Source organism: Artemia franciscana, chromosome 11 (genome assembly GCF_032884065.1).
Source record: "Artemia franciscana chromosome 11, ASM3288406v1, whole genome shotgun sequence".
Taxonomy (NCBI): Eukaryota; Metazoa; Arthropoda; class Branchiopoda; order Anostraca; family Artemiidae; genus Artemia; species Artemia franciscana.
This window is the reverse complement of record NC_088873.1, coordinates 18,833,582-18,857,932: the sequence shown is the minus strand read 5'-3', so window position 1 is coordinate 18,857,932 and position 24,351 is coordinate 18,833,582. Positions and strand designations below refer to the sequence as shown.

Genomic DNA, 24,351 nt, shown 5'->3' with positions numbered 1-24,351 from the left:
TACGACAACAAATGGCCGTTTCAAAACATCTATCAGATGTGTTACGGGAAAACACGAGGTGGTGGTTTGTATCCACCCTCCGATCACTCTGAATCTTAAAAAGGGAACTAGAACTTCTGATTACCAGTTTAATGAACCCCCTACGAAGTCTATACGGTCATCCTTTCTATATATACTTTATATGCCCCCAGAACATGACTTACAACCGTTGCCCTGAACGCTCTGAGGGTTTTCACCCTAAAAGACATAATTTCCAGACCTTCCAAACAGGTTGAACAATTTCCAATTTCCAACTTTTTCGATACGATACGATACGATTTGAAGGCGACTGAGATCCCAAATGAAATGTTTTCTAATATTTATGACTGACCATGTCCACAGAACTTGTAGGTGATTGAGCAACTGAGATTCCTCATATTATATACTTTGCCTACTGGTAAAGCCCACTGGAATTGCAATGAGAATGACAAAGATTAGACCAAAATTAGACCGATCATGGCTAGCTAATAGACACGCGTAGAGGCTGTGACCTGGAAGCACAAAACAGAATCAACAAAGCCCAAGCCATAGTCTCTCAACTTTGCCGCCATTTATGGAACCGACGGGAGATTTGAAGAAAAAATTTGTGTATAAATAACAATTTGTTCTCTTCTATACAGTAGAGACTTGACCACTGAAGGCACAAAATCTTTATATTATGGAAGTCTTTGACCACCAATGTCTACAAAAAATCATGAGGATTCAACATTCCGACAGAATCTCAAATGCTGATGTGCGGCACCGCTGCTTCAGCATACAGCCACGACCGTCAAACAGAAAAGACTGCGTTAGCTTGGCCATGTCCTGAGAATATCCAGTGACCGAATCATAAATCAAGTTCTTTTAGCTGCTCCTCTATCAGATTAGGGGAGACGTCGTGGCAGTCAATTGAAGAACTGATGGGCAACTGCCAAAAACGACCTTGATACCATTGGTGGATTTCCTGAGCTTGGCAGAAAGTGGGAGAGTAGCCGGCTTCGGTTGGCTGGAGAGTTGACACAACATCGCAACAAATGAGTCAACCATACGGAGTCTTCTAGATGCCGAATGAGGAGTTCACGTCAGGTTCCGCAGCAAGTAAAAGGACAAATAAGTAATCTACGTAAAACAGAATCTGTTTTACAATTTCAAATCAAGATATTTCTCAGAATAGTCTCAAGGTCTAAAAAATATTATTCATATCGGCCAATGGATAAGGGACTTCAGTTATTCACATTCTCGTTATTTATAGATGGTTTTTACTACGGAAAAAGGGTAAAATTGTTTCGTCTTGGACTTCTTACTGGCTTGAAGCTTTTTATAGGTCCTTCTATAGGTTAAGAGGCCCACAGAGTTGTTATTTTTTTAGAAAAGAAGGATTTTTGGGAAATCAAAAACACCCCGTTCCTTAAAAAAACTAAAATCATTAGCTCCTTGGGCCAGGGGGACCCCAATACACATTAAAGATGCTGGATATCCCATAAATAGGGGCGAAAACGGTATATAATTATTTTATCCTCAGTCATGAGAAATCTAACTAGCAAAAACCGGGTAGGGGTACAGACCTCCCGACAATAAAGCAACGACTCTTGATTGGCTTGAAGTCTGTGTCTGAAAAACATTGGGGCCCATTAAAAACCGTATTTTTTAAGGCGGCACTGGGGTAACTGGTAAATACACGTTAATATAACGTAACATCCCTGCCAGGCTTTACAAGACTATGGATTAGTCCATATGGTCCGGTTAAATTCTTTTAAATCTTTAAAATATTAAAGTATCACTAATCTACATAATCAACACGGACAAATCCTTCCAATGGTCAAGTTTTACGATACTTCATAGCTGTTAGTTTCATTGGATAGACAATATAAAATAAAATTTCATTTTTATGGACTGCATTCACGTTCAGCGACGAATAGTATAGTGTGCACCTCTATGGCATCTGAGAAGGAAGGTCATGTAAATACCCCTTCAATAGTTCTTAAACTCTCTGCTCGATAATATTTTGGCCCTGTCAAGGCAAAATATACTGTTATACGAGCGAAAATGCCAAATTATGGCAATTTTCTTTGTTGTGATTGTTTCTTTACTTTTGTTTTTTTTTTTTTTTTGTATAAAAATTTCACTAAACCTTTAAGTGCTCGTTGGAACGAACGTTCTTTCAATAAAGAATGCACTAAAGAATGCTAGATGATCACTTCTTGAAAGGTAAGAAATTTCATATTTTGTCAATACTGACTTTAAGGCTCAAAACTGTTGAATCTAGTTGTTTACGAGAAATGTCCTTATTTAAATCTCGGTAGACGTTATGTGTTACATAATGCTATAATTAAACGAACCAAAATGACTTGATTACACACGATCTATTATTGACTATTGGGGAGTATATGGAAATTTTTGAGGGGAGGGATTTTCTGCGGAGGAATATCGCTCTGGTTGAGTAGTTCCCGAGCGTAATTTCCCATGGTAGGAGGAGTAAAATATCGAATCAAGGATTGAAAGGCGATCAGAAACTAAATATAAAAAAAAAGTTTTTTTCGACTAAAAGCACCGAGAAACACTATGGATCATCCTCTGACAGGGTGAATCACCTTAGTGATTCCAATAGAGCAATCTTTATTTCAATTCTCAGTGTATAATCAAGAAGCTCCAAGTTAATTTTGTGATTTAATATTTTTGCTTTCCCAATAGACTTTTACAATTAACACAAACCAAAATAATAGATGTCATATCTGAACGAGCATTAGATGAGGTTTTTCACCATTTTTTTTTTTTTTTTTGAACGAGGTTTTAAGTTTTCTGTTACTATTGGCTGGGGTTTACAATCTACTCAGCTGTCCCCAAGGGGATAACCATGATAGTGAGGACTCCTTAAATTCTATGATGCTATTTGCTAGATTTCCGAATATACATAGTCCTCCTATTAAAAATTGTACCTTAAAATAATTACAGATAACCTTATTTCTTCTTCTAATTATTTACACGAAAGTAAAAATTGGTTTCTAGAGCTGTTGGACCAAACACTTTTTTGGGCATTTCATAACAGACTTAGCCAAGTAAAAAGTAACTTTTAATAAGAGCTTGATATACCTGTTGTCAGTGCAAGCCCAAACTTTCAGTGTTTTCTCGCTGGTGATGCAAGCAATGCAGTTAGTGTTCAATGCTACAACAGTGGGGCATCCATATGACGGCGAAATGTTTAGAATTTGTTTGATATTACCATCAAGGTTGCGAACAAATATAGCTTGATCTTCAATTGAAAAAATATTTTCTCCGAAGTTGTAAAACTGATTCGTCTTCAAAGCAAATGAGCCTAGAAAACATATTTTCTAGACAGATTATGGACATCCATCTTCACAATAGACCACAAAGAGCTGGTTCTTTAAGCTTTTGGCTCATAGGAAGTATGTCTTCAAAATATTAGATATGAGACTTAAATAGAAATTACTAACTTCTACGGCAAACAAAATAGCAAAAAGTTTAAGTTCGTAACAGAAAAATAGAGATATCGAGCATAGATCACGAATTTTAGCTCATTACTCAAATAATAATGAACAAACGATAAGGTAAGTTTAAAAAAAGACTAAAAACAAACAAAGTAGATAAAAGAGAGTAAGAGGAAAAAGGTGGACAAGAAACACAAAAAATAAAGAGACAGAAGGAGAGAGAGAAAAAAAACAAGAATTACTTACTCACCAGGTCTGTCAAAGGATGATAAAGCTTTTCCTGATCCATTGGGACATGGATTTCGTTTACTTAGCGTACAATAATTACTTTTTAGTCCATAGCGACATAGGGACATTATTCAAAGAAACGGATTAGATGACGGTCATGGTTGCAGCAGTATCAAATGACTGTGTTTAAAACCTGGACTGCCATTTGCAGTTTAATGCTAATGTACTAGCTGTTGCGTTATGAGATTCCTTAAGGTAATAATTGGTTACATCCTGCAAAACACAAATGCAGGACTTAACAAATTAAACCCCAATACCCAGGTCAATGATATAAATTTTATTGACGTAGTGGCGTAGAAGCGCTTCAATCAAGCACAAAAATAAACAGCTCCAAGAACTACTGGATAAGATCACGGTACTGGTCAATCATCTTGGTCTTCGGGTGAATGTAGGTGAATTTTTCTCTTTAAAAGGCAATAGTTTTTTCACTTTAATTATTACTTCTGCACAAAGTAAAACATTCAAAATTCAATATTATAGTACTATCTGTAGGGCCATGAGGTTCCTTACGATACAGACAGATGACATCCAGCAGAACACAAGCACAAGACACATCATATTTAACCCTGAACCCAAGTCAATATTGCAGATTTTGCTGACTGTATTGCGTTGCTCGAATCATCAACAAGACAAACTACTCCATGAATTGCTGGATAAGGAAACGGTACAAGTCAATCATATTGGTCTTTGGGTGAATTTTTTTTCTTTAAAAAGCAATAGGTTTTTTAAATTTAATAGCTGCTTTTGCAGAAAGCTAAACATTAATTTAATTTTCTTGGCTGTCCAAGATTTGGCCTAATCACAATATTTATTTTTAATTGAAACAGATAATATGCTCAATTTTGTTATTTAAACAATCGTGTTATTCAACTAGCTTTCCAGTTTAAAACGGACTTGTTCATTTGAGTCTTTTCTTAATTTATATATCATCTATGGCTCTATAAAAGTAAATTGTTGTTCAGACTAAGGGATTGTAAATTTTCTTTATAGGGCTATCAGCAAAGGGTGTATCTATGGATGCAACCACGGTCTAACAAGCGTATAGCTCTATGTGTAGTTGTACCAGTATTCAATCCTATATAAAAAATCCACCAGCACTCAGTTCTATGGGTCAAAAAAAGAAAAAATACAGTCGAAAGAGCACTTGAAAACAGATATTGTGATATTATTTTTGAATCTTTATTGCTAATTTATATTTTGTATTTTTTTACCTTCAGATGTTTTTTTGCTAAAAATATAAAAGTATGCACAAAGTTTATTATTTTGTAATTCTGAGTTCTTGGTCTTTATTGCCAGGCTATCAAACGATCTTGTTCAAAACCTGGATTGACCTTTAAAATTCAATATTATGGTACAATCTGTTGGGTCGTGAGATTTCTCACGATAAAGACTGATTACATCTTGAAAAACACATATACAGGACACATCAGATAAAACCACTGAATCCATCAATTATGCAGATTTTGCTGATTGTGTTGCGGTGCTTGAATCATCCACAAAATTGTCTCGGCTTTTTCTACAATTAGCCATGACTTGATGCCAACAACTATTCGATTTTAATTCAAAATTACAGTAAACGCTGATAGTCTTGGTCTGCGGGTGAATGAGGAGAAAACTAAATGAATGTCAACAAAAGGGTGTCTTCTTTTCATAAAACGTTGCAACCGATAGATGGAACAATCTTTCCAGTTTCAACTGCCAAGGATGTATCATCGCAAACACTGGCTTGACAGCAAAGATATTTCTCACCAGAATAAGCGTCCGATTCAGCCGATAGAAGAGCTATTGGATAAGGCTAAGGCCGACAATCTAGGCAATGAACGACTGTCTTCTCTTCATTAAAGAGGGTAGCCCAGATGTGGAGCAAGTTGTCCCAGTTTCGATACCAATGATGTACTGTTTAGTTTTGTGGTGCTTAGTTTGGTTTTTCGTGATTTGACCTCTCTAAAACTAATTATTTGGGATGTTCAGCTTGCTAGTTTGGAATTTCCACAGCTAGGTCTACAAGTCTTTCGAATATGTATTCTCTGAAATTTGTTTTTTGGAATCTTTAGTTTACTTTTTGGAGGCTTTTTCAGATAGGTTCCGTTCCCTTCCGTACGAGTGTCTTGTCTGAAACTTATGATTTGAGATGGCTAGTTCTATTTGCTGTTTTGTGAGCTAGATTTCTTAGGCTCTTACTGGTGGAGGGTGTTTGAAACTTATGGTATGGAATATTTTGTCTGGTATTTTTTGGTTTGAGTATCCTGAAAATCATGATTTGTGATGTTTATTTTGCTATTTTAGGTCTTTCTCAGCTAGATAACTTAGTCTTCTGTTTGTGCATGTTATCTGGAACCTATTGTTTAGTATGTATACTTTGCTAATAATTCGGGATGTTTGGTTTGGGTTTTCTTTGGACTATTCTGAGCTAGGTTTCTCAGGGCTTCTAGTTGTGTCACGTGAAATTTAGGAGGATTTTTAGGATTTTGTATTCCAAGGTTGACTTATCTGAAGCTTATGAATTAGGGTATTTGGTTTGATGATTTGGGACTCTCCTGAGCTAGGTTTCTCAAACTTTCTTAGGTGTGAGTTGTCTGAAACCTATGATTTGGCATGTTTAGTTTGTCATTTCAGTTTTTTCTGAGCTAGGTCTTCGTGCCTTTTACGTTTTGATTTGTATGAAACTTATGATTTTGGCTATTTAGTTTCAAATTCGGGTTATTCTGAACTAGGTTTCATAGGCTTTCACAGATATATTTTGTATGAACTTATAATTTCAGATGTTTAATTTGGTATTTCATGGCTGGACTTATCAGAAACCTATGAATTTGGATTGTTAGTTTTCTATTTCAACCCCTCTGAGCTAGGTTTCTTAGCTTTTTTATAGGTGTGTGTTGTCTGAAACTTGTGAATTGAGATGCATTTCACTGGTCTGACTTTTCTCAAATTCAAATCTGGAATCTTTTGTTGACTATTTCAGGCTTTTCTGAGCTAGGTTTCTTAGGCTTTCGTAGGTATGTGTTGTCAAAAACTTACAATCTGCGGGGTTTAGTTGGCTATTTCAATTCCTTTGGAGCTAGATCTTCCTGACTTTCATGGTTTGATTTGTTTGTGACTAATGATCTGAGTGGTTTAGTTTTCTAGTTGAGGTCATTATGAACTAGATTTTTTAGGCTTCCGCAAAAGTTTGTCGCATGAAACTTATGACTTGGGATGTTTAATTCGCTATTTTTGGGGACTTTCTGAACTAGGTTCATTTGCCTATTGTATGTGATAGCTGTTTGAAACTCATTATTTTTTATGATTGGTCTGCTATTTAGGGCCTCTCTGAGCTAGGTTTCTCAGGCTTCCGTGGATGTATGTGTTCTGAAAGTTACGATTTAGGTTATTTGGTTTGGTGTTTCGCAATTGGACTGTCTGAATCTTATAAATCTGGGTCTTCTGGGTTTCTTGTGCATTTTGGCTGATACAATAACCCCCAGGGAAAGATGAAAGAAATTTTTGTATTTTTCCCCTTTTTTTCTTTTCAGTTTTTTTTTGGTTTTTACTTTTTTTTAGTTTTTTTCTTTTTTCTTTTTAGTTTTTTTTTATTTTTATTTTTTTTAGTTTTGTTTTTCTCCTTTATTTTTCTTTTTTTTCTTTTCTTATTTTTTTTTCTTTTTTAGTTTTTTTAGTTTTTTAGCTTTTTTATTGGTTTTTAGTTTTTTTTTTCTTTTTAGTTTTTTTTGTAGTTTTTACCTTTTTTTAGTTTTTTTAGTTTTTTTTACTTATGTCCTGGTCGTCATTTATACTCCCTGTGTCCCGGTTGTCATTTGTGTCCCGGTGCTTTGTTGATGGTGATTGCTAATCGAACATTCCTTGTGTCCCGGTCGCTTTCTCTTTGAGTGTCCCGGTCGTCATTTATATTCCCTACTAGCTGTTGGGGTGGCGCTTCGCGCCACCCCAACACCTAGTTAGTGGGGCGCTTCGCGCCCCCCCCCCAAGCCCCCCGCGTGCGTAAGTCGTTACGCACCATTGTAGTTGTGTCCCTGTGTCCCACCTGTGAATATAGATAGATTTATATATGTGTTTCAAACTACGTAAAAATTGCGAATATACAACATTCTTGGCTTTCACATTGTCTGTGCATATACAAAGCCGTATGTACTAATAATGACGTCATATGCAAACGCTCTTTTTACAAACAAACAAACATGCATACACACAACTCGTTTTTATATAGATAGATAGATAGATAGATACAATACAAATTAACTGCGTAAAACTTGCGAATATACAACATTCTTCGCTGTCCAATTGTCGCTGCATATAAATAGATTGTCAGGTTTACCGACCTTCGAACATGCAACGTACAATTGTCCATGGGAATGCGAGGAATAAGAACAGCCTCACCCTCAAAAGGCCCTGTCAAGATTGTGGCCTCTATTAGGTTTTCCATTCTTTGGTGGGTTGATATTTCTTAAAAGTATTATTGGTACGCCTATTTTTAGTTGTAGCACGTGTGGTGGAAACCCTGAAAGATCCACGGAATTTAAAAATTCAGATGGATAATTAACCGCTTCATTTGGTTCCAAAACTGTGTCGACTGACTTGTAAAGGACTGCCTGGTCTCGAATCTTGGTCAAAACAATATTGTTGATTTCGTGGACGTCTATATTTTTGGGTGCGAGAATCGCTCTTTCACTTAGCCATTTATTATTTTTATAATTTTTTAGAATATTCGGAAATACTTTTTCAATCAATTCATTTTTGGACGTCACTAAATTACAGAAATCAGCAGGTAGTTGTATACGTCCTGAAATTGAGTCTACTGGGAGCTTTCCGTTTCCAATTGCCAGCAATTGATCTGAAAATGTTTGACCAGAGTCATCGTTTTGCAATCGGACACGCATATTTGTAGTTAATTTTAATGTTTTTACGTGTGCCCATAAATTAGAATTTTTCAGGCAAGCATTCATTTCGTTTGCAGGAGTTGATCTAGGTATTATAGGTAATGTTATCCTGAAATCTCCCGCAAGCAATATTAATGTGCTGCCAAAGCGTTTCGACTTCCCTCGCAAATATTTCAAGCATTGATCCAGAGCCTCGAGCGATTTTTTGTGTGCCATTGTGTACTCATCCCAAATAATAAGTTTGCATTGCTGCAATACTTTACCCATCCCAGATGATTTGGATATATTGCACGTGGGAGTTTCAGTAGAATGCAAATTCAGAGGCAATTTCAAAGCAGAATGAGCAGTTCTTCCACCAGGCAGCAATGTTGCGGCTATTCCGGACGACGCAATTGCCAACACTATCAACGACGAATTGGTGAAACAATTCACGGCATTTTAAAATATAATTTTCTTCATCCTGCCGAATCTTTAGTCTATGGGAATAATAATGCATTGCACTGCATTTCTTATTCATTTCTTTGTTAGTGGCTGGATTCATCAATTTAATATTAAAGTGATAGCCGTTGGCTCCATCCCAAAAAATGATAGGATACTGTAGGGCATCTTAGCATCGATGAGTTTCAGCAATTCTTAACAACTGAGAGTTTCGCTTATGTAGAATAATATCTCGAGGTAAAAACTGATCACCGACCATAACGATTGCCACTTCGTCGATAGTTGGAGCATTGTATCTACGCACATGTTGGCCAGGAGGCGTTTTGTCAGCGGAAATAACAATTTTATGCGTATCAGTAGGCATCAAATCGATGGCTGTTTTGAACAGACGCACTAAATTATTATTTTCGTGGAAAAGATATTGCAATTGGGAAACGATTGTCCTTTCAACGTAGGGAGAAATTTCGCAACGTGCATTCAATTCAGAATTTCTATCGCTGATGCAGTACAATTGTAAAAATTTATGATTCTCGCCTGAGAATGGTAGAAGGGACCCTGCTCTATGATAAATTTGCCCTTTTACTTTGAAAGTAGACATAAATTGATCTGGATTTTCGATTTGGGCTCCAAACGACATCATTTGGAAACATGAAAAAATGATAGGATATTGTAGGGCATCGATGAGTTTCAGCAATTCTTAACAACTGAGCATTTCGCTTATGAAGAATAATATCTCGAGGTAAAAACTGATCACCGACCATAACGATTGCCACTTCGTCGATAGTTGGAGCATTGTATCTACGCACATATTGGCCAGGAGGCGTTTTGTCAGCGGAAATAACAATTTTATGCTTATCAGTAGGCATCAAATCGATGGCTGTTTTGAACAGACGCACTACATTATTATTTTCGTGGAAAAGATGTTGCAATTGGGGAACGATTGTCCTTTCAACGTTGGGAGAAATTTCGCAACGTGCATTCAATTCAGAATTTCTATCGCTGATGAAGTACAATTGTAAAAATTTATGATTCTCGCCTGAGAATGGTAGAAGGGACCCTGCTCTATGATAAATTTGCCCTTTTACTTTGAAATTAGACATAAATTGATCTGGATTTTCGATTTGGGCTCCAAACGACGTCATTTGGAAACATGAGTTATATTTTCTGATTTGTTTCAAAAAACGCTTAGATTCTGACGTAGTTCCAGTAAGGAAAGTCTTCAATGGCTCTGGTGGTGCAGCCAATAGAGGAAGTTTAACTTTTCCTGAGGCGCAACACATTCCCATTGTTTCACCATTGAATTTCAAGGCCTTGCAATAGGGACAAATTTTAGACATAGTCCAGATTTGAACACATCTACTCAAGCTATAATCATCGACGGGGCTGTACCTGAATGCCAGGCGATAACTTTCAGGTTGCTCTGATTCCTCGGCACGGTTTCTTTTCTTTTTCTTCTCTATCAGCACCAAGCCTGATTTCTTGCTGTTCTTGTGATTCCTCGGCACGCCTTCTTTTTTCACTTTCTCTTTTAGCAGCAAGTCTGGTTTCATGTTGCTCTGGTAGTTCCTCAGCACGCCTTCTTTTTTCACTTTCTCTTTTAGCAGCAAGTCTGCTTTCGCGTTCCTCTGGTAGTTCCTCGGCACGCTTTCTGTTCTTTCTTTCTCTATCAGCCTCAAGCCTGTTTCCTTGCTGTTCTTTTGATTCCTCGGCACGCTTTCTTTTCTGACTTTCTCTATCAGCAGCAAGTTTTTTGGCATAGACTCTTTGAGCATTTTCCTTGGCTGTTGCCATTGTAAGTTCATCAGTCATTTTAAAGTTAAACATTAATAGATTCCTACGTGAACGCATGTCTTATATATCTTTAATGACGTCACCGTCATAACAAAAATGACGACAACTAACTTCATGACGTCAGTCAATACACAAACATGACGTCACCTGACAGACACATCCACAGACAACTTATTTTTATGTATATAGATAGATGTGCCGGTGTCCCGGTCGTCATGTGTGTCCCGATGTCCCGGTCTGTAATTTCGTCAGTCGAAAACATGACGTCACTCGACAGACACACACAGACACACACACACACACACACACACACACACACACACACACACACACACACACACACACACACACACAGATAGACAACTTATTTATATATATATATATATATATATATATATATACACTAATAATAACTCACTGTAGCACCAAGCCACCTGAGGCCAACATAGCTACGCGCGCTCCTTCTCCAACCCAAACTATTCAAAACCTTCCTCTTTACACCCTCCCAGGAAGTTCCCATTTCTTTTAAGTCTGTATTTATGACATCCTCCCACCCCAGTCGAGGACGACCTGCGTTTCGTTTAGCCCTAGATGGTTAACCCAAAAGGACAATCTTCGGTAATCTGTCATCCTTCATTCGCAGATCGTGGCCTAGCGGTCTCATTCTTTCTTTTATTATAGCCCTAGAAAGCTGGAATGAACCACATTTTTTTACATCCTATTGTTTGAAATACGGTCAGTCGGCCGGGTACTCAAAACAATCTGTAGGCAATTTCTCTGGAAAAAATCTAGTAAATCTTCATCCGTTTTTCGGAGCGCCCATGCTTATTTTTTGTATTATTATTATTATAATTATCAAATAGAGCCATATTTGATCACTGTCATCACTGTAGCTTCCAATATTCTAATCTTGGTTTGCAGACTTATTTTCCTATTCTTCCAAACTTTTTTAAATGTGAAAAAACACCATGAGCTTTGGTTATTCTACTTTTAACATCTTCACTGATCCCGTCGTCTTTACTAATAATACTACCAAGAAATGTGAAGTTACCCACCTGATCAATATTTTCGTTACCCAACGTCACCTTTTCGTCTTCACTTATTCCTAGACTTAGTGACTTAGTCTTCTTAAAGCTAATTTTCAAGCCTATTCTAGCAACCTAAACTCGCAAGACCTCTAAAAGATTTTAAGAGTTGTAATTTCTATTAGCACAGGTCGCTCCTTGCTTAAAGTTCATTACCACCACCTGCTTGATAAGAAGCCAAAAAAAAGAAAAATAAAAAAAAAAATGTGAAGAAACCCCGTAAAATTTTTCCAATTTAGCCAAGACTTGACGTACCGATAACCTTGGTCCTTCCGATATCCCAAATTGGCTCATAAACAACAACACGATGGCCGTTCCAAATCAAGGCTGCTTTAGGATCCACTGACAGGCCCTGTAAGCTGTAGTCCAATGTGAAGTTGAAGCTTTTTCCAGTGTTCAAGTTTTTGAAGAGCAATGTCATTGGTCCTGTTTGTAAAATGGTCACCTGGGTAAAAAAAAAAAGCACAATCAATTCGTATTCATTTCCAGTAATGACTGCAATTGAATATCACGTTTGTTTTTTTATTGCCCACATAAGGACCCGGTGTTGATTTGATGGCTAATAAAACTGAACAAAGAAAAATATTTTCATAAGAAAGGAGAGAGTGACGTTAAAACTTAAAACGATCAGGAATTACCCTATATGTGAGGAATGTGCCATCACTCCTCCTCCACTGTACGCTTATATCTTAAATTTTATCTTGTTCAACGCTGTTTTACATTGTGCTCGCTTAGGGGGTGGTGGGGCCAGCTATCCCACTCAACCCACTGCTCTTTAAAAAAAAAACTGAACTTGTGCTTTACTGAAAGCATATTAGAATGCAACAAATACAGCTGATTTCTAATTCAAAGTGTTTTATTTACCTATTTCCTTTCAAATTATTTGAACTGAAAAGTCCATACTGCAAATGAAATGTATTTTTTCGTAGTTAGTAAAAAAAAGGAGGGCACACATAAACAAAAAAAAATCCATTAAGGACGAATTAAAATTTTAAGTATGTATACGCACATATTGTATGCTACAGCATTTATGAAGGAAGATAGGGATTCTTCTTCGGAGAATGCGTCAGAATGAGCAGAATTATAAACTGCTTTCGTGCGACAAAATTAACTTGAAAGTTGGTGAAATTTATATTTTGAGCACTGCACGACAGGAAAGTTTAAATGAATGTTTAAAAGTTCCTTTTCAAAAATGTACCTAGCGAGACGTAAAATTTCAAATTTGCTCTTTGATATAGCACATAATATATTCAAATAGTGTACACAATCGCTATGTTTATACGAAAACCCACCTATCGCAAAACCAACATTTCTCCCTCAATGAAACTCGTATTTTAATTAGACTAAATTACATTAACCAGAAGGAAATCCAGAATAAGTGAACTTAATAGAGATTCTCATCAAAGGCCTAAAAATTAAATAGAGGAGCAAATTTTGAAATTAAAATGTTACACGTTTTCCAATTAAGTTAATGTCAATGAACGCTTTATTGAAATTATGTTTTTAATCATGGTTGTAGCGATAGCTGCAACCCAATAAAGGGGCAATGCCCGATACACGGCCATTGTAGCTAAATTTTAACAAAAAGTATTTTGAAAAAAAGTCTTGTGAGAAAAAATTGCCATTTGTAGCACATTTGTAGCACAAATCATAACAATTATTTCAATTAATTTTTATAGAAATTAGTTTTTAAAAAGCTTTATAAGATTATAGAGTTACCTTCTATTATTAGACTTTATTGCAGAATTGTGTCCAAAATATAAATAGCAAGCCAAATTTTTGCTCCTGTGTCAATGAAAATCTATTTCAATGAGAAACGAACTGAGATTAAGTTAAAGCAACTTTTTCGACCAAAACACATTTTTAATGAAAAGTAAAGAGCTGCACTAAATAAAAGATGAGCAGAGATAGGTTCTCACTAAAATCGGGTCTTCCATGTCCCTGATCCGCGCTTTTGGGATATTAAGTCGGGATAGTAGTTTATTAATTTTGGGACACAAAGGCCTTAAATTCAGGACTGCAATTTGCTTATTCAATTACCCTAGTAAAAAAAAAAATCAGTTACCGTTCTGATAATTTTTTTTAAACTGGTTTCAGTAGGCCCCAAGTCAGAAAATGCAAACCCTCCCTCTTCCTCAAAAAGGCGTAACTAAACCCCGGGGTACCTCTGGGAAATTTGTCATGCAATTTTTTTTTGGTTAAAACTATAGAAACTAGAAAAAAAACTATAATCTAAAACTAAAATAACATACATAAGAACACACATATTACTACGTATATGAAACCACAAAAGTAACCGGATTATAAATCAAAAACAAACTGGGCTAGATTATTTTATTGCAAAACAATCCTACAGTTGGCACTTAATTCTGCCAATCTTTTTGGTATTTCATTTGCTTCATTCCCTTGGAGATTTTTAAAGATTTTATTTTTGTAAATAAGTTCATTTTTCTAAACATAATTACTATTTAAATCACTAGTATCCCTATTAATTGCTAAATCTGCGAAAATATGTTCGTTTGTTTTTTCTAACTCTTCCATAGCCCATTGTGTGAAACCTTTACCATTGGAAATGGTCGTTGATTGTTCAAACTCTACAAAATGGTCCGGATTACAAAAAATATTTTCTGCTAAGGCTGAAGTAAAAATTTCAGGAAGTTTCATAAATTTGAGAGCATTTATTATATTTCAGTGGACAATAAAACGTACCACAAATTGTTGGTGTATTAGACCGATGTAAAATTTACTACACGAGCAACGAATGCTATATACTCCACTTGCCAAAATGCTACGACTGCTATCTTTCCTGGAATTTATAAGGCTTCTCTATGGCGTGACTGATTTGAAGCAAGTTACATTATTTTCTTCCTATGAGTTACGTTTAAGCTTCTCACCGATAACTGGTACATAAAGTAAAGAAACAATTATTTGAGATTGCAGAGTCCAAAAATTGAAATTCTTAGTTTTTGGGGTTTTTTTTCAAGCTTACTATGTCTTTTTTTGTTATTTCGTTTATAAATTTAATAGGATACCCGTATCATAAATCACTCTCAATTTAGCCCCTAATAGGGATACTGGTAATTTAAAAATTGATTCTATTTACGATAATATTAAAAAAATTAACCTATATTCAAAAACAATGTCTTGCAAAACCTCCAATGGAATAAAAAAAAGATTGGCAGCATTAAATGTTAACTTTAGGATTATTTTGCAACAAAATAATTAAGTCCAGTCTAAATTTTGATTTATAATACAGTTAATTTTGTGATTTTAAAAACGTAGCTGGCAAATGTATATTCGAGTATTAACTGTATATACATATTAGCTAGGCTGTTTTAGTCTTGTATATATTTTAATTAACATTATATGCATTTAAATTGTAATTATTTGTTGTTTTTTCCCCACGCTGAAGACGTCTTGTTGCATACGGGTGAAATATTCACGTCGTCGTTGTTCTCTTCTTTCCCTTCCTAGTGGCCATAGACCAGTTTCCAGATTTATTTCTTGGTTTTGTTTCCTGTCGTTAGCACTATTGACTGTGTTTTATCAGAATACCTTTTTTGAATGTAAAGATCCCGTTGGTACCCATCATAAAGCCATCGTGTTATCTATATTGCTTTATAGATTTTTATAGAGCTTTATAATTAGAGATTTTTATAAATAGAGATTTTTATAGAGATTTTTATAAATAGAGATTTTATAATATCTATAGATCTATAGATATAATATCTATAGAGAGACTTTATAAATAGAGATTTTTATAGAGCTTTATAGATTTATAGAGCTTTATAGATTTTTATGCTCTCTGAAATTAGGAATCGGCATATCCAGTTTTAAATAGCTTCAATTTTCTTGGATTCCAAAATTAGCAAGCTATTGCTCCAACTTCAGATCTATAGAGAGGTCTCTATAGCTTTGACCCAGATACCAAAGCACAGACTTTAATTCATTTTGAATAAATCAAGTTAAAAGGAACAACGAACAGAAATACAATAAACAAGCAGGTCAAACTTAAAACGAAAAGAAACTATCACAAACAATTACTCAAAAACGCAGTAAATTTGAAATTAAAACTTTAACAAATCTGAACCTTGTAAGTCCTGTGGTGGCGCAGTGGATTTGACCTTAGCTTGGTAATACGGGACCCAGAGATCGAATCACGCTGCAGGAATGCACTGCAGGGCCGACGCAGGGACAATAGTAGTCAAGAAGCGTCGTTAATTCTTAAATAATAATAAAATTAACAAATCTGAATCTGCGGCGTTAATTCTATAATAAAAATAATTAAAAAATCTGAAATTTGCCAGGTGTTAAGAAATGATCATCAATATTTGTTGATTTTCTACAGTCTACATTCATCAATCTACATTCTCGATCTACATTCATCATTTCTTTTCAATAGTATATTCTTCGTTTTTTTTTGTGAAAAATATTTTTGAGGTATAGACAACTACAGTATTCAATTATTAATAAAGGAACAAAACTAAAATGATGCTATCAGCAGGTAAAGACAACCAAAAATGAGCGCTATACTCAACGTCACTTTGCCTACTTTAATTCTAGCTATAGTTATCATTGAAATCAATATTAATGAATGTTTTGCATCCAAAATTTCAATATAGGCTAATACTGATACTTTGAGAGTTTTGTCAGTTACATAGTCGAATCAAATTAACTGATATTTGAGAAGAAACAGAATAATATGAGGAGAAACAGAATAATAATAATATTATTCAAAACGCTTCTGAACACGTAGCTAATACTTACCATTTGCGAAAAAAATGTTGCAGACACTTGTTCTTTATACAACTTAGCGGTTAGAGAATGAATCATAAGAATAGGTACTACGTGAGTTGACCACTGGAGTGTATGGATTTCTTTGCTGGTAGAAAAGGAGGGCAAGTGGACCCAAGAGTTATCAATTGCAGGGTTAGACTTTAAACATTCGAAGAGAAAAACGTTTCCCATGTGGGTTCCGACAGCAAGTTTTCCTAAAAAAAATAATGAAGGTTATGTTTCAATTATACATGTCCTTCAGCAGAGCCGTTCAAAGTGGGAAGCAGACAGGGCATCTGCTCTGGGAGCTGTGGCTGAGTGGGTACTGCTGGGGGTTTGTCTACTTTAATCAAATTTTTCACTTTGATTCGACTTTTTCGCTTATAATTGAGTCGGGAGGGGGCGCTGAAATTAATTTTACCCCGGGCACCACCAATCCTAGGAATAGCTCTGTCCTTCAGTATTGTAAATAGAGATTCCTTTTAGGATAATTTATTTTGTTAATTATTATTTGACATATTCCCAATACTTTAGGAGTGCACTTGGTAACACAATTTAAAGGCCAAGGCTTAAATTCGGACAAGCATAGCAACAGAAAAAGAAAATGATTTGGCATATCCTTCAACTTAAACCTGAGCCAATATATGTTAGCAAACCAAAACCAAAGAACAGTTTTATATAAGTTCCTAAGATAAAAATAGCTTATTCAACGATCTATTTGAGACAGCAAGAACCATATATTCTTTACCAAGACTACAGGAGGGGGTGCAGCAACTGTGACGCAAGGGCCACAGTTGTACAACAGGAAATAAAATAATTGTTGTTAATTTGAATCGGATTTTCTAGAGATGGAACGAAAGTTTCTACTGGAAAATCCCACCAGATCTAATAGAAATCCAATGAGTTATTCTAAGGGGTGTGAATGGCATATAAATAGCTGTAGATCTATCATATAATTCTAATCCAAGACGGACACCTGAGATCAAAACCATAGCATGTCACCAGGTCTTGTTGACTACGGTCCACCGCAGCATTTAGTGGCAATGCTGATGAAGATCCATTTTGATTTTCCAGGGAGGTTGGATCAATCGGCACACCATAAAAGTATCTTACTTGAGACAACTACGCGGAATTTGCCTCCCTCCAAATTTGGTTCAAATCTAAAAACCTTGTCTGTTAAAAGTGGATAGCAGAAAAATTTAGTGGCTCCCTTACTCTTCCATCAAGGAGTTCTAATTTATCCTCGATTCTAAAACCAAATAACTAAGTCATTAGCAGTAGCTTAATATTCAGTAACTACTGTCAATCGTTTATCTGATGACTAAAATATATATGCCGCTTAACACCTCACCCGAAGGTCTGGTTGGTCTATGGCCCTGGAGAAGCAAAAGTGAGACATCGACTGTTACGTCTGATCACGTTTCTTTTAACTTGAAAGAATTCTTCTGGTAGATAAACTAATGACAATAATTTAGAAGTCCCCTGACAACCTCAGATCGTTCTTGAACCCCAGAAGGGAACAACTTGGAAATCATCCCTAACCCTCTACCAAATTTTTCTGAGTTTTTATTCAAACCATTCTGTTCGATTTCAGGATAAAAAGAATTTACCCTCCCTCCATAGAGGTTTTATTAAGTCTGGGTCCCAAACATGTGTATTTATGATCTAATTAATCTTTTTATCTGGATGTTTTGATGACAAGAACGTAAGAGCAACACCATCGTCAATCCCTTGAAGCGGTTGAAATGAGCCTTGTTCCGAAATGCATAACTGGCAGATAAGACAAGACAGCTCTTCATGGCTCAAGTTATAATTACAGCACTTCAGTGACCTCCTCTCCCTAGAGAGGGCAGAATGTGAACACATTGCCTAAGTTTACGATCAGAACATATGTTTTTAATTCTGAACAAGTGAACTGAGATATTTACTTGCGAAATCTTTACGTATATTATTTTATATCTTGAAAATTAGTCTTACGCTTAATATCTTTACTATGCCATCTATCTTAGTTTCAATGCTTCGCACTTTTTGCGAAGTTTAGCGCAACACTAGCTTCTATCTGGATAGTTAGTGTGGCATTTTACAACTTTACTACTCTATCTATATAATTGTCAAATATGGCGCGATATATTGCGTAAAGATCCGTTTGAAATATCTCCTCTAATTTGTGGAAAGGGGAGTGGAAGAACACAAGAAGAGTCATATCTTCACTAGCGGAACTCCATTTTAAACTGCTGAAGAAAGGTAATCTAGGTACCCGCAAGTCCCCCAAGCAACTAGCATTTTTTTTTCTTGGTCAAAATGGGCGGTTTAAAAATTTTGTTCGGGAATGCTATACAAAAGTATGTGCTGTTCGGTGATTTATCGAAAGACAAAATAGTTAAGACGTGCACTGATTTCCTTAGAAGAGAATCAATCAAGTTTGCTAAAATCTTCGTCTACTCTATTGTTCTTCCAAACGCCCATCCCTCCTTGAGACTAAATGAAGGTGATAATATTCTCTATATAATAAAATACTTAAGAGAAAGTAATCTACAAAAATATGCGGAGCAACAAACTTTTGCCATTGCCAAGCCCCAAGAGCTCCCCTCTTACAGTAGTTGAATCAGTGCATTTGTTGCCAGAAATATTGACGAGATGAATACGAAGTTTTAAATTCACTCCATTGCCTTGAATAAGGACTACCACGCACACCCTTCAAACACAAGCACTGACAAGTTACGCCTATACTGTCACTACTAAAAAACAGGCAAAGCCGCCTCCTTCTGCTACTGGGTGAAAAGCTTCTATTTACAATTTATGTAACAACAATTCAAGTATAAAAAAACATATTGGTGAGCTGAAGCAAACCAAACTGAATAGAGTATGAGCCTTAAGAAGAAACAAGCGGCAAAGAAACTGAATGTTGCTATTCTAAACGGTAACAATGCGGTTTTGGATCCCAAAATGAATACTTTCACTTTTTATTATAGTTAGGTTTGTACCGACAAAGTGATGCTGATACTCTATTAGCCATGATACTAAATTGTATAAAAGCAAAACAATTTAAAGCAACCAACTCCTTCAAACTGCGGTTTTCGCCTAAAAGGAACATGCAAAATGGGATGGCAAGCCAACCCTTGATATGATAGAAAAGAATTCAAATTGGTTTTGTCAATTTCCAGTGTTGGTGCTTCAGCTGGTAGCACAATGGACACCTAGCGGTGATTTGCAAAAACCCTAAACGTTGTGCTAGATGTGGTGGAGAGGGACATACATCAGACAAGGATCAACGTTTGTGAAAGCAAATTTAGGTCCACGGTTTCCAAATCCAATAAGCGCTCCTTTTACGGCATACGTTGTCCCGATGTACTGAAAGCAATGAAGAAATCGTCATGGCAAGGGCGGCCATCACATCTCTTAAAATGATAGCCTGAAACATGAATGAAAATCTACGAGACAAAATGTCGATTTTTAAACAATTTTAGAATCATGACATAGTTTGCAAACAGGTACACTTTTTAAGCAAAGATAGCTCGGATTGTCTCAAGTTCTCAGACAAGAATCAGCTCTTTATTAGAGAAGGGAGATCTAGTGAAACTGGAAGGTGATCCAGAGGAATCGCTAATGTAATTTAAGATTACAAGAATCCTCCCCAAACTTATCGAGCAGCAAGACATTTTTACCACGTGGAAGTCTAGGGTGTGGTTCTTATATGTGTTTATCTTCCCATTAATTGCAAGAATGATTGGTCTGAGGGAAAATTCAACCCATCCTAGATTGTATGGAACCCATCCTAGATGGTCTAGATTGTATAGTTATCGGTGATTTTAACTGGGGTATTACTATCACTGACAGTCTTAGAACACCATTAGCTTTGGATTACTTACAGATGACTTCAAGATTGTAGATACAAATATAAAATTCACTTATTGTTAAAACAGTGGCTCTGTCTCTAATCTCGAACGTGTTGTTGCGCCACGTCTATATCCAGATCATATCTTTGTCAGTGCTGATAGATGGTACACTAAGTGACATCTTGCCTATATCCCTGAATTTCACTTACCTATTCTCTGAAGAAAAACAGCATTAAACCAAACCTGAGAGCGGTTAAAGATTGAAAGCTCGAATGTACTGCAACCCATGAGAATCACCAAGTGTTTGATATCATTCTTGGAAGGATCCAAGTCACTTTCCCGCTAAATACGTACAGCTGCGACATCACGGCTGCAGGGCAGAAACTTATATTAAATTACTATGCTTCAGCATATCACACGCTCCGATATGCCAAGTAAGCAGCTGCGAAATCTCGAAAAGTTCGAATAAGCACCAAAATTAGAGGATGGTTCAGCAATTTACATTTAATGAAAGCATAAAAGTCTACAAAGGTCTGGTATTGATTACTGTATGACATTTGATAGGCCAAGATATGGCCAGATCTTTTATATGAAGAATCACACTAAACTTGTCTTTGTCTAAGCCTTGTCAAAGCACAGTAGAGATATAATTGACGGATACTGCAAGAAAAACAACACCAATCCCAAGCTAGTTTGGCAAAATTTATCGAAGCCAAAAGAATTTGCCTTTGAGGTCGCCTTTCTAATAAGGTGCTTGGAAAACTTACTTCACGGATCGATTTAAAGTCCCAATCGAGTGCTACAAATTCATACCGGATGGAGCTGGTTTAAGCACTAAAAATGTTGAAAGAGAATGTGGCAGCAAATAGAAGCGTAATAAGTGAATGCTTGAAAAAACAGAAGAACAAATTTTCGACAGGCTTCAAAATTTACGGCCAGCATCTACTCTATGGCACTGAACATTTTCTTGAACGTGTGTCATTATTATTGTAAATGATCATTACCAGATGTTGCACCCCGGATAGCTTATGTGTTGGAGCATAAGCACCCATCCTAGAACCAGGGAAGCCTCCTTCCGAATACTCTTCATATAGATTCATTAATGTGTCAACTACACCAAGTAGCTTCTTATCAGTGGCAAAATTAGAAGCAATTGTTCAGTTCCTCTATTCCAGTTCCAGTGATCACCCGAAAGTGATCATGCCCTTTATCCTCTGATGTCTGTACTGACTGACGCTTAAGATAACAGGGATTATCTAGTTTTAGCAGTCCATGATCTTGTTCCTGCTTTTGACTCAGCAATTTGCAAACATATTCTGCATGCTGCAGCAGAAAGAGGCGTAGAACATTCGTTCATCGAATCCCTTGACTCAAAGTATAGCAATCTTCACTCTAGAATAAAGTATCCTGATCGGGATTGTCATATGTGAAAGAAATCAATATATCATTGAAAAAAGGTATAAGACAAGGGGCAGTAAATTCATCAGATCTTCCCAATAATTCCGTAATCAAAGGGTAACGTGAAGCTCATACAACCGATTATTTTCATATAATAGCTATGTTCATAATATATTCTTACAATAGCTAGCATTGATCTTAAAGTTTACCATTCCTAAACATTTAATAAAAAATACTATATATTAAATTGCACCCTATGTGGTAATAAGCATAGTCGAGCATGCTAATTGAACCTAAATGATCCTAACTAGAATGGAATTATTTGAATCTTGAAAAAATTCCCACTTCATATGTCTCTAACTCTAAACATTTGACATAGTCAGAAACGTGTCGTCATCTATGACTGAAAATGAATGGATGGCAGCAGCAGGAATGTGAGATTTTGTAAGAACAATCACTGACTTTTTAGGATGTATTATTGTTTTGTAGGGATTATTTTTACTTTTGTAAGGACTAATTTTTGTTTTTAATATGAATTTGTGATTGTCTAGAAAGTATTTTTATTCGTAAGAATTATTTTTATTCTGTAAAAAGTATCTTGTTTTTGTAAGAAACATTTTGATCTTTTAGGATGTATGCTTGTTTTGTAAGAATTGTTTTAGTTTTGTATGAACTATTTTTGTTTTTTATTAGACACCTATTATGTAACAGACACCTGCATCTCCTATTACGGAATATACACTTGCATCTCTTAAAAAACACGCCCTGTTACGTAGGTGTACTATACACGGGCGTTATAGTATTGCGTCAGACCCAGGTTTGCGCTGTCATTATGTACTACAACATGTGCCCCCATCATGCCATAACACCCACGTGTGTGCCACACTCAGTTCCAGATAGGGGTTCCCAACGGGCCCCTGAATCTAGCATCTTACACGAGATAGCTTCACTCCCAATATATCCATCAAGTTGTGCAGGATTACGTGGCCCTCAACACCAATTACGTAACAGACATCGGCGTCTCTTATTACATTAACATAATATTTACATTTATATACATTCATATTAACATAATTTTTAATATTTAGATAATATTAAATTTATTACATTTACAAAATATTTACTTTACTTACTTAAGTCCCGTCCATCCTCGCGGGACGTTATGGGGCCACTTCTTTTGACAGGGCATGAACTAGGGCTTGGTACGTTGTTCTATCGTGTGCAGTTCGAGTCAACTCTACGATGCGCTTTCGGTCATAGTTTTCAATCCACCTGTTACGAGGTTATCCTCGTGGTCGAGATCCGTCTATGGTTCCTTCGAGGGAGATTTTTGGTAGACGGTCATGGTCCATTCTCTTGACATGCCCGAGCCATCGTAGTTGTTGTCGTTTGATTTTATTTAGGATTGTGTCGGGGGACTGCAGCCGTCTTCGCACCTCCTCATTGGTCACATGTTCAGTGTAGGTGATTCTTGCGATACGACGGAGACATCTCATCTCGAATGCAAGTAGGTTGCACTCATTTTCGATCTTCAGGGTCCAGGTCTCACACCCATATATAGCAATTGGCACAATCAGGCTGTTGAAAAGTTGAACTTTCAGCTGGTTCGACGGGTTTCGGCATTTCCAGATATTTGTGAGCCTTTTAAAACTGGAGCTAACAAGAGCTAGGCGGCGTTTGATGTCGGTGGTATGACAATTGTCCGCTGTGAGGAGACTGCCCAGGTAGGCAAATTGGTCGACCGGTTCAACTGGCTGGCCGTCAATCATTATGGAAGGAGTAGCTGCTTGTTTTTGGCATGACGTGACTATAACTTTCGTTTTTTTGGCGTTAATTTGCATGCCAAAAGGTTTTGTGGCTTCGTTGAGACAGTCTGCTTGTCTTTGGAGATCAGCGGCCGTTGTAGAGAGCTGGTCGATGTCGTCAGCATAGGCGAGCTTGTTTACTAGGACTCCACCTATTTTGGCTCCATGTTCGTCTGGTATCAGTGACAGTATGGCGTGAAGAAACAGGTTGAACAGGTGGGGCGACAGAAAACATCCTTGTAAAACTCCCGAGGATGTTGAGAATTCATCAGAGAGTCCATCAGTGGTGAGTATCCGGCTTCTGGATTGGCTGTATATATTCTCAATAATCGTGACGATTTGGTCGGGGATACCGTAATGTCTTACGATGTGCCACAGACCTTTCCTCCAGATTAAATCGAAGGCTTGCCGAAAGTCAATAAAGAGATGATATAAGTCTCTGTTGAACTCAACAAAGCGTTCCATGAGCTGACGAACGGTGAAGATTTGGTCAACGGTCAATCGTCCAGGTCGGGAGCCAGCTTGGTATTCACCCAGAACGGAGGCTGTAATTGCTTGGATTCTACGTAGGAATTTTGGTCAGTATTCTAGTTTGA

The 24,351-nt window shown here is 36.6% G+C and overlaps 1 protein-coding gene across 2 annotated transcripts in view; it reads right to left on the bottom strand.

Moving 5' to 3' along the window:
• LOC136032921 (intraflagellar transport protein 140 homolog) overlaps positions 1-24,351 on the bottom strand; it is a 145,336-nt gene that overhangs the window by 69,206 nt on the left and 51,779 nt on the right. For both annotated transcript variants that reach the window (XM_065713383.1, XM_065713385.1), the window contains 3 exons: positions 16,708-16,931; positions 12,196-12,385; positions 3,109-3,331 (listed from right to left, as the gene is read on the bottom strand). In XM_065713383.1, coding sequence (XP_065569455.1) covers positions 3,109-3,331; positions 12,196-12,385; positions 16,708-16,931 — 637 coding nt within the window. The remainder of the gene's footprint in view (positions 1-3,108; positions 3,332-12,195; positions 12,386-16,707; positions 16,932-24,351) is intronic.